Source organism: Saccostrea echinata, unplaced genomic scaffold (assembly GCF_033153115.1).
Source record: "Saccostrea echinata isolate AGI-Se365-2 ecotype Australia unplaced genomic scaffold, CSIRO_AGI_Sech_v1 ptg000034l, whole genome shotgun sequence".
NCBI lineage: Eukaryota > Metazoa > Mollusca > Bivalvia > Ostreida > Ostreidae > Saccostrea > Saccostrea echinata.
In genome coordinates this window covers 3,549,514-3,563,822 of record NW_026889783.1, presented here as the reverse complement: position 1 = coordinate 3,563,822, position 14,309 = coordinate 3,549,514, and the positions used below count along the sequence as shown (strand labels likewise).

The 14,309-nt window shown below is 34.3% G+C and overlaps 1 protein-coding gene across 1 annotated transcript; it reads right to left on the bottom strand.

Annotated features, from left to right (window-relative positions):
* Positions 1 to 3,919: 3,919 nt before the first annotated feature.
* LOC133199563 (transmembrane protein 59-like) lies at positions 3,920 to 10,741 on the bottom strand. Its single transcript, XM_061335380.1, has 6 exons — positions 10,560 to 10,741; positions 9,402 to 9,510; positions 8,714 to 8,808; positions 7,437 to 7,620; positions 6,981 to 7,267; positions 3,920 to 6,615 (listed from the first exon to the last, which is right to left on the bottom strand). Exons 1-6 carry the CDS (start codon positions 10,710 to 10,712, stop codon positions 6,487 to 6,489), a joined length of 957 nt encoding a protein of 318 aa, XP_061191364.1. The 5' UTR covers positions 10,713 to 10,741; the 3' UTR covers positions 3,920 to 6,486.
* Positions 10,742 to 14,309: the final 3,568 nt, after the last annotated feature.

Below are 14,309 nucleotides of genomic sequence, written 5' to 3'. Positions count from 1 at the left end.
CAACATTTTATATATTCATGATTATGCCCCCCCTTCCCCACCACCCCCACCACCAGTAGCCATTAACTTTCATTTGACCTGTAAGTATGCTGTTGACCTGATAGAAAGCCTTCATGTTTGACTATTTCAAAAAACATGGTCATCAAAGATTTCAAAGCTCTACTCATTGAATGTTATCTAGAAGTGAAGGCAAAGTGTCACGTCAAATAATGTTCTGCTAGTATGCATATCAAGATGAATATCTATGCAAGTTTGGACAGTGTAGGATTTATTGTTTTTAGGCAAGAACCAGCTCCAAAAATTTTTAATCACCTGAAAAATGTAGGTCAGAATAACACCCAAGAAGGTACTGCATGAAAAAAGTGAAGATAACAAACAGTGATCGATCTCAAAAAATCTAAAACAATACAAATCTGTGAACAGGGCATAAATCACAGATCCCCAGAAATTTCATAGGGGGATCAGGTGCTTAGGAGGAGTAAGCATCCCCTGTTGACCAGCCACACCTGCTATGAGCCCTATATGTTGATAAGTTGACAAAGTAGTCTGTAGTCAAATTAAGTATAAAAACAAAGGCCTTGCATCTGAAGCAAGTCTGGTGTCCCAAGATGCATCATTCATTCAAGATTGGTCAAGGTAGGCTAATTGGTAGTTACTTTGGAATGAACCTGCTCCAAAAACAAACTCTGTCACTCATCTGGAAATGAAGGTCAGATGCAGCCTGGTAATGAGCATCCGTAATACAGCATTTGTGCAAATTCAGGCACCATAGAGCCTGTAGTAACTTACATGTAGGAATGGACCTGCTTCAAAACTTTAACTTATTCAATCGTCATTGCATCCAGCATCTGAAGCAAGACTGGTATTGTGCATCCCTTTAAAAAAAATTAAAAACTGGTCAATCATCTCATAGATGCATCATCAATGTAAGTGTTTAGGCAACATAGGGATTAAAGCTTCTCTTGAATGGACCTGCTCCAAAAACTTTAACTTGGTCTCTGTGACAACAGGAAAATGGTCAGATCCAGCATCCAAAGCATGCCTGGTAATGTGCATCCATAGACTCAGCATCCATATATGTTTAGTCAACATGGGGCTTATAGCTACCTGGGAATGGACCTGCTCCAAAAACTTAAATTTGGTCATTCATCTTGCAAATTTAGGTCATATCCAGCATCCGAAGCAAGTCTGGTAGTGTGCATTCCCAGTTGCAATCTTTAACTTGGTCAATCATCTGAAAAATGTAGATCTTTTCCAGCATCTGAAAAAAGTCATAGTTTGCATCCATGGATACAGCATGCATATAAGTTTAGTCACCATTATAGGATTATAGCTACCTATGAATGGACCTGCTCCAAAAACTTAAACCTGGTCACTCATCTGGAAAATCTAGGTCAGATCTGCATCCGAAGCAAGTCTGGAAGTTTTTATCCCTACAAGCATCATCCATGCAAGTTTGGTGCATGTAGGGCTTATAGTTACTTGAGAATGAACTTGCTCCAAAAACTTTTACTCGGAAGGATCGAAGACATGACAAACTCTATATGCCCTGACCATATTCATAGTGGGGCATAAAAATTAGAGACCTGTCATAAATTCTATACTTTTGATAATGGTGACCTTGAATTTGCCACAATGAGCTTTGGTCAAGGTAATGACAAACCCTCATACACAGTATTTGAACCTAGTATGAGCTTCCATTGATTCTCCATTACAAAGTTATAGTCTGGACAAAATTTTATTCTTTTTCTTCCAGTGACCTTGAACTTGCCAGAAAGACTGTGTGTCAAGGTGATGACACACCCTCAGATCATAAACAATTTTTGTACCCAGTACAAACTCCAACTGGTTCTCTATTACAAAGTTACAGCCCAGACAAGAATTCTATATTTTTCTGCTAGTGACCTTGAACTTGCTAGAATGACCTTGTGTCAAGGTCATACCACAACCTCTGGTCATAAACAATCTTTGTACCATGTATGAGATTCCAGTGATTCTCCTTTACAAAGTTAAAGCCCTGACAAGAATTTTATACTTTTTCTACGTTTGACCTTGAACTTGCTGGAATGACCTTCGGTTAAGGTCATGATAGGGATGGGTATTGGCTGGAAATTTCATATTGCGATATTTTTAACTGTATTGCAATATTTTCAATGACGGTTAAAATGCGCTTTTTCTTATTTTATTTACCTCCATCTATAAGCAACATGTGTAAAACTATTATAAGTACATTGTTCCAATTTTTTTTTAGGTTTCACTTCAGTTTCGGAACGAAATGCAACCATACAACAGGAACTTTACCGTTTGGTACTGTTTGGCACGATTGAAAACGTTTCTGGCATATTAAATTTTATATTTTTAATTACTTGAAAATCTATAGCCCAACAGTTGGCCGGTATATCGGTACTGCAAAAACATATCGCAATACAATATTTTTTTGTTAATTAATGAATCGCAATATACTGTAATATCGATATTATTGTGCAGCCCTAGCTAGTCATCACACACCCTCTGCTCTTGAACAATCTCTGTACCAAGTAAGAGCTTCTAATAATTCTCCATTACAAAGTTATGGTCTTTACAAGAATTTTATTCTTTTTTCTGCCAGTGAACTTGAACTAGCCAGAATGACCTTGGGTTACAAAATTATAGCCCAAACAAAAAATTTATGCTTTTTCCAGTGACCTTAAATTTGATGGAATGACCTTGGGTCAAGGTCAAGACACCATCCAGTCATAAGCAATCTATGTACCACATATGGGCTTCCAATGATTCTCCATTCTTACATACATTTTAAAATCTTGAAATAAAATGAAGTGAAATATACAAACTGCAATTAAAGAGTTTAATCCCAATTTTTCAAGAGATATTACTGCATTTCATTATTAATTACATTAATTAAATCTATTATTTTTCCTCAATTCTGAACCACTAGAATCATTACATGTGAAATTATATTAATCCTCCATGTATATTTATACCTCCGCTCGGAAGGAGAGGGGGGTATACTGTTTTACCCTTGTCTGTCTGTATGTGTGTCCATGTGTCTGTCCGTAACAAATGTTCATCACAGTTTTCTCAGCAACTACTCATCATAGATCATTGAAATTTTAACAGACTCTTTGTTTATGCATGCCATATGGTTGGATTCATTTTTGTTCGAATCCGATGTCAACTTCCTGTTTATCCGTGCATCTGTCTGTAACAAATTTTTGTCACAGTTTTCTCAACAACTACTCGTCACAGATGCTTGAAATTTTAGCACAATCTTTGTTTAGGCATGCCATATGGTGGGATTCATTTTTGTTCAAATCCAATGTCAACTTCCTGTTTATCCGTGCATCCGTCCGTAACAATTTTCGTCGCAGTTTTCTCAACAACTACTTATCCCAGATGATTGAAATTTCAGCACACTCTTTGTTCAGGCATGCCATATGATGGAATTCATTTTTGTTAGAATCTGATGTCAACATCAGAGTGTATATTCACATCAGTGCGGATAGAGGTATTACTAGTGAGCATTTGTTCACAGACTTCTTGTTCCTTATAATTTGTATCTTCTTGTTTGTCATATTTTTTTCTGACAATCAAAATGATTGATTGATTGATTGATTGTATTTTGTTTAACGTCCCTCTCGAGAATTTTTCACTCATATGGAGACGCCACCACTTGCCAGTGGAAAGCTGCAAATTTTGTCCTATACTCGGCACTTATGGCCATTGAGCAGTGAGGGATCTTTTTCGTGCCAGCACCCACTGCGACACAGGACCTCAGTTTCTACGGTCTCATCTGAAGGACCGGTCTCCACATCCCACAGTGGGATTCGACGTAAGGATCAACTCCTTACTTCGTGACTCTAGAGCAGATGCTCTAACCACTGCACCACGCGGGTGACCGATCAAAATGAAGAAACTAATATGCTGTATCATGTTTTTATTGTTGACCCAAAATATACAATCATACACAGAAAAAATACTAAAATAATGTCCTAATATTTATTTTAAATAAATAATGCATATTTAAATGTGTAAATAACTTCTGACTTTATTAAATGTATCTATTAAATTATTGCCTGTACTTTTACTGAAGACAGTCTTTTTTTCACTGAAGTTTAAGATTTCACAATTTTCAAAATGGGGCATAAAATATTTTGTCTGGAAATTAAAAAAATAACCAATTCTGAAATCAGAGCTGAACCTCTACCAGCTACTGACAACAAAATGATATAATAATGATTTAATCCTTGACGGTACATCAAAATCAAATTACATCTGTATCACACAAGGAGGAGAAAAATTTTTGTTTGTAATATACCAGTACTATAAGGTATCATGCACAGACCTCTTATATGATGTACTGTATTTATTACATAAACAGCATATTTAAACATACATGTACTTTTATTTGAAGCTATTGAAAATTTAAAACACCAGATCACTAGTGATAGTTAATTTACATTCTAAAATTAATGAGAACAAAATCACAGTTATCAAAAACAACAATGCACCTTTTCCCAGACTGACAAATAGAAATGTCCACAGAAACAGTAAGTTGTAGAGTCAATGTCTGATGTACTTCAATGATTTACCAGTCATCACAATCTTCATACAAGGCATGCATTATCACTGAAAGCATCTGATCATTCAGAAATCAAAGATAACAAGATAAAATTAAATAAAATAGCAAACTTCCCACCCAACAAGAGATCATGTGAAAACTAGATGGGGCGGTCAGGCAGGTTTCATTGCCGGTGGCCAGGTAGCTCAGTTGGTAGAGCATCTGACTAATTGTTTTGGGGCCTGGATTCGAATCCTGGTCTGGTCTTGCATTTTTCTCCTTTGCTAATACATAAACATCAGGATTAAGAATTGAGGATTACATTTCATTCTTTGTACAACACTGTAAAAGAATATTGGTAAGGGATTCTATTTCAATTATTTTGTGGATACAATTTTTCAATGAAATCAAATACATGAAGAAATTTTATCAAGGAATTTTACAAAACAGTATTTATGTTTACTAATTAGCAGTCTGAAAACCTTAAATTTAATTCCCAAGAAATAACTCTTGGACTCTTGGATATAAAACCAAAAAAAATTTTAACCCCATGAAAATATTTATAAATACAGTATTTAAACTGCCTTTGACAACTTAGAGATACACGTAAAATGAAAATTAAAGTCTCCTTTCTTTATTTACTAGATTACACTCTGTTTCACCCATGGATGTAAAACTGCTATAGGGAAGTTTGCCAGCAAGCTAATGAAGCACACAATTATTTTATTACAAAGCTGTACATAATTTACAAGTGTCGATCTCCCAGCATTACACATATATTTTGAATTAGCCCGTTTTTTCCCACACATGGTAGAACTTGTGAGTGTTTCTCCATAAACACCATGTATTGTTGATAATTCAATATATCTGACCCGGTATTAATTATCTCATACACATACAAGTGCATAAAATTTGTATACATTTAGCAAAAATGCTTTATACGAGTTCATTACAGGCAATGCAAAATCAAAATTGGGATGGGGATTTATTGACAGAAAAGAAATGCAATTCAGTATATATAGAAAGCTGATTTCCACTTTAATACTGGGCCAGATATTGTCGCCAATATTTACATCAATGTATATGCTGATATATGGAACTACAGTATACAACTGCCTATCAATGAACTATGATGAAATACACAAGCTTCCTCCAATAAGATGTATTTTTTCTTAGTGTATACAAAATAAATTTTGGCTTTAAAGGTCATTTTTGTGTCAAAATCAATTTTTATCTATGATACAAATTAAACACTTCTAGTGTTTTTATCACTTAAGAACTATTTCCCAAAATCGAAAAGTAACATATGACCACAGAAAATGACCTGAAAAACTTCTTCTTAAACTTAATCATCTACAATTATCAAATGTATTGAAAGGAAAAAATAATCAGGGAATGTACAATGGAAGATTAAAAAAAAATTGAACTAAACTTTTTCATTAATTACAAATTAACACAGCAGTCATACTACACATAGATGCCCTTACTTAAAATCACGGATTCGCCTGTAGTATATGAGTTTATACTTTTGTACACATTTACCCTCAGTGGAGAAGTACAGAAAACACAGAAGATCTACTTTCTTTCTGTAAATAATTATCCTGTGTAAACAAAATCACAATTACACAATGGTAGTGTGATAGAAGTAACAAACTCCGATACACAATTACAACAAAAAGAAAGCAATATGTTCTAGCACGCTGTTCATTACTTGTTAATCATTTACATTTTGTAAAATAAAAATTTCACCAGCATGAATTTCATTAAAAGTTTTTTTTCTGGATTTCATAGATTTTCAATTTATGAATATCACAGTTTCATATGTGGTCTGAAAGTTTAATCAAGCTGAGAGCATATTAAATTAAACACAATGTCTGAATATGGACACTTGGTGCCTAAACCTTTGATGTGAATTCACTGTGCCTTATCTACAGTCTCTGGACTTTGATTTTGATAGGAAGCTGATCAGTCTCCAGTTTTTCCTGTGGAAACAGCAGCCTCACTCCCATTGCTTCTTGTTCTCTCAGATACTCTAGATCACCATTTATGCTTAGCTTCTGAAAAATAAATAAATACAAAGGCCCATTGGTCATAATGCTCACCTGAGTCATTCAGTAGCCTGTCATTTTGCTGATCAGATTCTCTGTATTATTTGTACTAAATAGTAGTAATTCTGTTATTTTGAATGTATTGCTCTAGTGTGATATGATAATAGTCTGTGTACAATTTAACTTACAAAGTACATTAAATCATTAAAAACTGTCAATCTTCATTAAAGACCCTGAAAGGGATTTAATTATTTAAAACAGATTACACAGTGACTGCAGCTATGACCCACTGATTAAATGTTAAAAAAGAAATGTAATTATACAAATGTAATTATACAAACTTATGTGTATTTTTAGACAGTTTGTAAAAGTACCTTGTAGTTTTGCTTAACTCTGTGTTCAGGGGAAGTAACTGCTGCTGTCAGACAGAGCCAGATCATCATCACTGCGCAGGACAACAGAATGAGACTGAGAATTAGCCGCGGCATCCCGGTCCTCTTCGACACACATGACAGCCAATCAGTGGACTTCTTCTCCTCCTGAGACTGGGATAATTCTACAGAGTCTCCAAAGCCCAGAATCTGCGAGTTCTTCAAGACTGGAGTAGCTGAACCATCTACAGAATCCAGATTAGTCTCAAAGTAATTAGCTGTGTTGTACTCTACAAAACAGAATAATTCCAAAACAATCTAGTAATACACTGATATGGATCACATATCTTTCCTTCCTTCCATAAGATTTGAAATTTTTATGGATGGAACAGTATATCATCTACCAAAGTATACTCAGAAGACCTATAACGTTACAGTACTAAATCAAAGTTGTCTTACCATCATCTGTGTCTGTGTTGTCAATCTGAGCAAAGAACTGTGGCTGTGACTTAACAATAATGACTCTCTGTTTATTGGCATAAAATGACCAGCTGGCTGACATACCAGAGTACATCTTGTCTAACATGTTAGAGTAAATACTGTGTACATACATTAGGGGGTACATCACATCCATCAAGTCATCCTGTATAAAACATAGGGTCAATGATATGTACTTTGATTTGGAAAAGTTCATTAATCAAAATTATGGAAATTCATTGTCTAAGTTTTCTTTGAAAACAAAAAAGTGAGAAAATTGACAAGCCCTGGAATTCAGAAACAAGAAGCCCATGGGCCACAACGCTCACCTCATTAACTTTGGCCTTGCTGTTTTTCACCTGATCCCCCCCCCCCCCCCTTTGTAGTACTTATTGTGGCCCCGCCCTACTCCCAGGGGTCATGATTTGTTCAGTTAGAATCTACACTACCCCTACACTACACTAAGGATGCTTCCTTATAAGTTTCAGCCTTTCTGGCCCAGTGGTTCTTGAGAAGAAGATTTTTTCTGCATATTTCAATGTAAAATTTGGATTCCCTATTGTAACTCCGCCCTACCCCCGGGGGTCATGATTTGAACAATTTAGAATCTGCACTACCCCAGAATGCTTCCACATAAGTATCAGCTTTTCTGGCCCAGTGGTTCTTGAGAAGAAGATTTTTAAAGATTTTTACTATATATTTCAATGTAAAACTTGGATTCCCTATTGTGGCCCCGCCCTACCCCCAGGGGTCATGATTTGAACAATTTAGAATTTACACTATCCCAGGATGCTTCCACATAAGTTTCAGCTTTTCTGGCCCAGTGGTTCTTGAGAAGAAGATTTTTTAATGACCCCACCCAATTTTTGTATTTTCTTGATTATCTCCCCTTTGAAGGGGACTTGGCCCTTCATTTTAACAATTTAAACTCCCCTTCACCCAAGGATTCTATGTACCAAGTTTGTTTAAAATTAACCCAGTGGTTCTTGAGAAGAAGTTGAAAATGTGAAAAGTTTACAGACAGACGGACAGACGACGGACAACGGGTGATCAGAAAAGCTCACTTGAGCTTTCAGCTCAGGTGAGCTAAAAATGATGTATTCTGAACAAAGAACTGTGTATTCTGTATCTGAAATTTTGTGCATTGAATGTGTCTAAAATAAATCATTTTGATAAATGCAAAAAATCTCTTTAAGGAAAAAAAAAGATATATCCAGAGAAAAGACGTAGACAAACAATTTGTAAGAGAAGAACATTACCTGACCCTGACTTTCTAGAACATGGGGCACCTGGCTCTTGCAACCAAATGAACAAGCATCTAACTCCTCACTTTTATTATATGCCTCTTCACATGCTGTCAAATAATCACATGATCACACATATATATCTCTTACATTGACAATTATCTTATGTAACACATTACTGTAAATTTTATGAATGTTTATTTACTGTAAATCACTTAAAATAATGTTTTATTTCTGTGACAGTTGTATATACTGAATTGATGTTATTTCTTGATTTTTAGCTACAACAAGAGGCCCATGGGCCACAATGCTCACCTGAGTAACTGTGGCCCTTCTTGTTCATCAACAGATTCTTTCGTTGTCCTATATATATTCTCATGTAAAATTTGATCACCCATTGTAGCCCCATCCTATCCCTGGGGATCATGATTTGAATGAACTTAAATCTAAATTATCTGAAGATACTTCTTATAAATAGAACTAATCATGACTTTGCTGTTCATGGAAAAAGATTTTTCTATGTATTCCTTTGTAAAACTCAGTTCGCCCACAGTGTACCCACCCCACCCCGGGGGACATGATTTGAACAAATTTGAATCTACACTATATCAAGAAGTTTTCACATAAACTGACTCGCAATGAAAAGGCTAATAAAAGTAATGGAAATTAAAGTTTTCAAAAATTGATAAATTTAATAACATACATGCCACACATCCTTGCTTTGTGAGATTCTGACTGTGGTGGTTACAATACACAAATTCCATGATGGAATAGAAACGACATCCTCTTTTACATGGATCCATTAAATAACTCTACAAAATAATATATATTTATTTAAGGAATAACTGTCTAGTTTTTTGGTTTTATGATGTGATCAATCAATTTGCTCGCGTGATAATTTGAATAAACACCAAAGGCGTTTATGCGTAAAATTATCACGCGAGCAAATTGATTGATCGTCATCATAAAACCAAAAAACCAGACAGTTATTCCTTATATTTACATTTTTACAAGATCCTTGATTCAATTAAAAAAAATCAATAATAAGAAATCTCAGCATCCCCACCAAGTGTATTACTAAGCAACACGCAGCAAAAAAGCATGCAGTTCTGTCACGTGCTGAGCAAATCGATTTATGGGGTTATAAAGCCATTACCTTATTTGTAGATTTATCTCAGAGAAAGACATTGGAAATGTTACAAAATTATCAATGTATTTGAAAGTATTTAATTACATTTCAAAGTAATTGACCCCAACCCTGGAAATGTAAATATTATATTATGACACAATGGTATAGGAAACACAACTACCCATTGCATTTAACAAAAGCTCTGTACAATGTATTTCAATCATTAGCCATTTTGATAACCACAGTTTATCCAGGTTACTTGTTCAGTAAAAAATGTTAAAGAAAAATGGGGTGAAAGGATATCCTACTAAAATAGCTAGATATTAAGGTTTTTCATTTTAATCTGTTCTAGAACCGTTCATATATTTTCATCGACTGCCAGTGTAACTAATGACATGTCACTTTTTGTTTTGTTCATAACGATATGATCCTCCACTGTCTGTACTTGTTGTAACAGTGTTATTTTGAAGATATAAGGATCTTTCGAAGTTCTGAAGGAAATCTAGCACATTTCATTTGGCGAGTCATGATATATATATAATGATCTTGATATCTAAAAATGGTTTTATTTGTGTTTTGCATGTCATCAAGTTTAAATAAAGATCTGAATGGCTAATTCAAGCTACAAAGCTATATGAAGAGCTTGTGGCTGTGTCGGATCTGCTTATATTAGTTCTGTGCTAGCCTAAATAGATTCGCCTAAATATGACCAAGAATATATCAAACCTTTACCCTTTCAAACGTATGAGGGCTGTATGTATTCGCACAAGACTTTGTACATGATGAAATATCGTCAAGAACTCTGCTAAATATACTGTTAGCCGAACAACAAGTAAAAAATAATAAGGATATACAACAAACAAAGCCAAACTGCGATGTCGCCATTTTGGCTGACTGGATTGATGTTATTGTCACGTGATTCTATAATCAAGAGATTAGCTATGTCGTTCTAAAGACCAGTCATTTCACAGGAAAGTTTCACGAATAAAATATCCTGTAACCATCACACTATAAATGTATTATACGAAAAATTCAATGGTGTGATTTGCAATTTTGCATATTTTTGACGATCTGTCTTTCGAATATTTAAAATACAAAATTTAATGAATATAAAATTTCACAAATTCTATTTCTTTTGTGCAATGTCTGAACGATTAGCGCTATCTAGAGTTTTCATATTTCCAAATTTAGCCTATAATTTTCACAAATTCTATTTCTTTTTTGCAATGTGCAATTGTCTGAACGATTAGCGCTATCTAGAGTTTTTATATTTCATGTACGTGTATTTTACCACCATATTTGACCTCATGACCTTGGAGTTTGACCTGCTCTTGAAAAAAAAATAATCTTGGCCATAAATTCTGAACGATCGGTTTTAAGGCTTTCATATTTCACATGTGTACTCCACACATGACAAGGCTTTCTTTAAGTACCACCATTTTGACCTCATGACCTTGGGGTTTTACCTACTTTTGAAAAACTTTAACCTTGGCCATAACTTCAAACTGTTGGAACTTGAACTTTCATCGGTATTCATATTTCGTATGATGATTATGCCTTGTGACAAGACTTTTAGGGGTATCACCATTTATCACTGTTTATGACCTCTTAAGATAGTACGGGTATTAACAGATTAATGTTGCAGCTGTTGCAGAAAAAATGCATAACCCGAGTAAGCGGGCTAGGCAATTTTTTCTGCAATAGCTGCAACGTTAATTCCCGTACTAACAAAGAAAGAAAGACATTTTATTGATTATATTTAAGTCTGTGCAAATAATCATTTAAAGTAGGATTATGTAGATGAAATAGTGCATTATTGATATTTACGTCATTGTACGTTTCATTGATGGAACAGCCACTATTCCAGAAATCCGTAGAGGTGAGATGGTAAGTGGTGTTTACTGACTGATAAACGACAATGGTTTTCTTAGAAATTTCTTTATTAGAAATAAAGGAGATAATATTCAGTGGATGTAAATATTAAGTTTTTTTTTACTCCTTATGAGTAACTTAGCCCCTGTGCTTAAACTAGGTAGATAATTCAAAGATTAGCAGGAACATTTACTGATGACCGTTATGTTATCAAATGGGCAGATGTAAGAAACCAGTCAAAATTTATCGAAATATGGGACCGGTGCTGGAAAATTTATTTTAAAAATCATAAGCGTCCATGGTAACGGGTTTCGTAAAAATTATTGGTCCCATGCTCTCTACCTTGCAAAAAAGTTGATGTCCCCTGCTATATACAAGCCTAACATATGTCTTAACTTTAACATAATTTCTGTGATTGTGACAATATTTCAACAACAGCCTATGTAATCCATTTATATTAACAATTAATTTACAATTGTCAAACTTTACACTGAAAATATATGTAGATTATGTATAATAAACGGATACATGTAAATACAATAATATATACAGTTGAGCTCATTATTTACCACAGTGATGGTCCTATATATATCTTAGGCTGATAATGAAAGTAATCATATTCTTTAAGTAGTACATAGCGCGGGGGGGGGGGGGGGGCTGTAGCATATAAACAAAAATAATTTGTCTAAGTAATAACTAGGTACAATTAGTAAACAATATTACACAAATTAAGGATTTTTAATATTTTTTTCCAAATCATCAAGTGAGTACAGTATACATTAATCTGCAACAGAACAGACATCCCATGATATCAACCATTCTTTTATATATTATAAATACATTATGTACTTAAATGTTTGAATCCAAACATTTACATGAATTAAGATGGTTTTTATAAATTGCCTATTAATTTTATTTACACATTTTCAATAAATGGTACAACTATAATGCAAGTCTTGAAATGGACTTAAGCTTGTAAAAAAAATGATGTATATGTGTCATAAACTGATTTGAAGTAATACCATAGAGTCCAAATAAAATAGTGTCTAAAATTGTAAATTCCAAGTTTCAAAGGACCTGGACATCTGAGATCCTAGTTGTGGCCTTTTAGCCAAGGTTCTCATGGACTGTACACGTCCTACTTTTGGAGTTTGATGCCATGCTTACCTGGCTACCCTGGGTGTCAGAAATTCTAGTCAGGGAGCTTAGGCACCCTGGTTAGACTCCTATCAATACGTCATAATTTGCACATGCTTGTAGTACGGGGGGCATTTTTGGAAAATATATAAGCTATAGTTTTAATATAACAAATTTAGTTTATAGGCTGCCCCCCCCCCCACCCCCCCCCTCCCCCACATTTTGTTGCAGTTTGGTCGAACTCTTCTAAATTCTTGCATTCAAAAAATATAACGAAAACTTAAATTAAGTAATGTCCCCTCCCTCGCACGAAATAAGATTTTCGATTTTTGGGCAGTTATTTTTTTTTTTTTGGGGGGGGGGGGGCTATCCTTTTTTTAACAGTTATACAGTACAATATACATTCTAGTTCTTCTATATACTTCAATTGTTATATGATACAGATTTTTTTTTTTTTTTTTTTTTTTTTTTTTACTTTTATGGGGTACAAATGTCATTTTTTTTACACGACTGTTTCTATTAGACATAAAGAATCTCGAATCATATTTGAGATGCATGAAATGAAAATTGTTGCTTAAAAAGTTTTTAATTTCAAGCTTTATTTGAGTCTTTTTTGAAAAATTAAATAATGATTATAAGAGTTATCGTTCCTAACTGAGGAGCGGATATCCTTGATCGCAGCAAAGCTACAAAATATACAAGTGTAACATGTACACACACTAAGCCTGGGATTTATAAATTTTGTCAAGAGGATTTCATTACCACTCTGGTGTCGAGATTATAACTACATCCGCCTAAAGAGGATTGTTACTTACTTATTGATTTTTTTTTCTCATTATGGATGACTTGCAGGCCCGTAGTATATAAAAAGCAATTTCAGTTGGGGAGGGGTTAGCATATTTTTAACAATTAAGCACCCCCTCCTCGGTTCTTACCGACCTGAAGTGTTTAGTTTTAGTTTAGTTAAAAATTTACTTCATATTTAGTTAATAAACCACCACAATAAGATTTCATCTTTTTCAGTTTGTCAGTCAAAATACACAATTCATGCCCTCCGCCAGATCAGACATTCTAAACAATCCCCTGCATATTGAAAAAAAAATTAAATTAACAAAAATATTTGTTTTTATTGAGAGAGAGAGAGAACTGAAGAGAGAGTTTAATAATCAACATTGTCCGATCTACAAATTAATTGAGTGATTGTTGGCAAATGGTTATGGATAGGTTGAATCAAGGTCAGACGACACGTTCCTCAAATATATGCTTTGTATCTCTTGGTATTATTGAAAAATTATTTATAATTGTCATTCTCTTGTGATTTATAAATTGAATTCAATATATTTTAAAAATAAGTACACTAAAAATTGACTTTGGCAATTCAAAAGATTACCCATAAGGATTATAGTAGAATTATAGGAGCAATATCACCCTCTGGTATCTTGCCCAATTTCCTGGTAAGGTATTTCAATTTTT

Excerpts from the sequence above, each read along its gene's own strand:
- LOC133199563 (XM_061335380.1), bottom strand. The coding sequence starts at position 10,712 with ATGGCGACATCGCAGTTTGGCTTTGTTTGTTGTATATCCTTATTATTT. Across the intron at positions 7,268-7,436 it reads CAACACAGACACAGATGATG|AGTACAACACAGCTAATTAC; the intron begins GTAAGACAACTT and ends TCTGTTTTGTAG. Across the intron at positions 6,616-6,980 it reads GAGTTAAGCAAAACTACAAG|AAGCTAAGCATAAATGGTGA; the intron begins GTACTTTTACAA and ends TTTATTTTTCAG.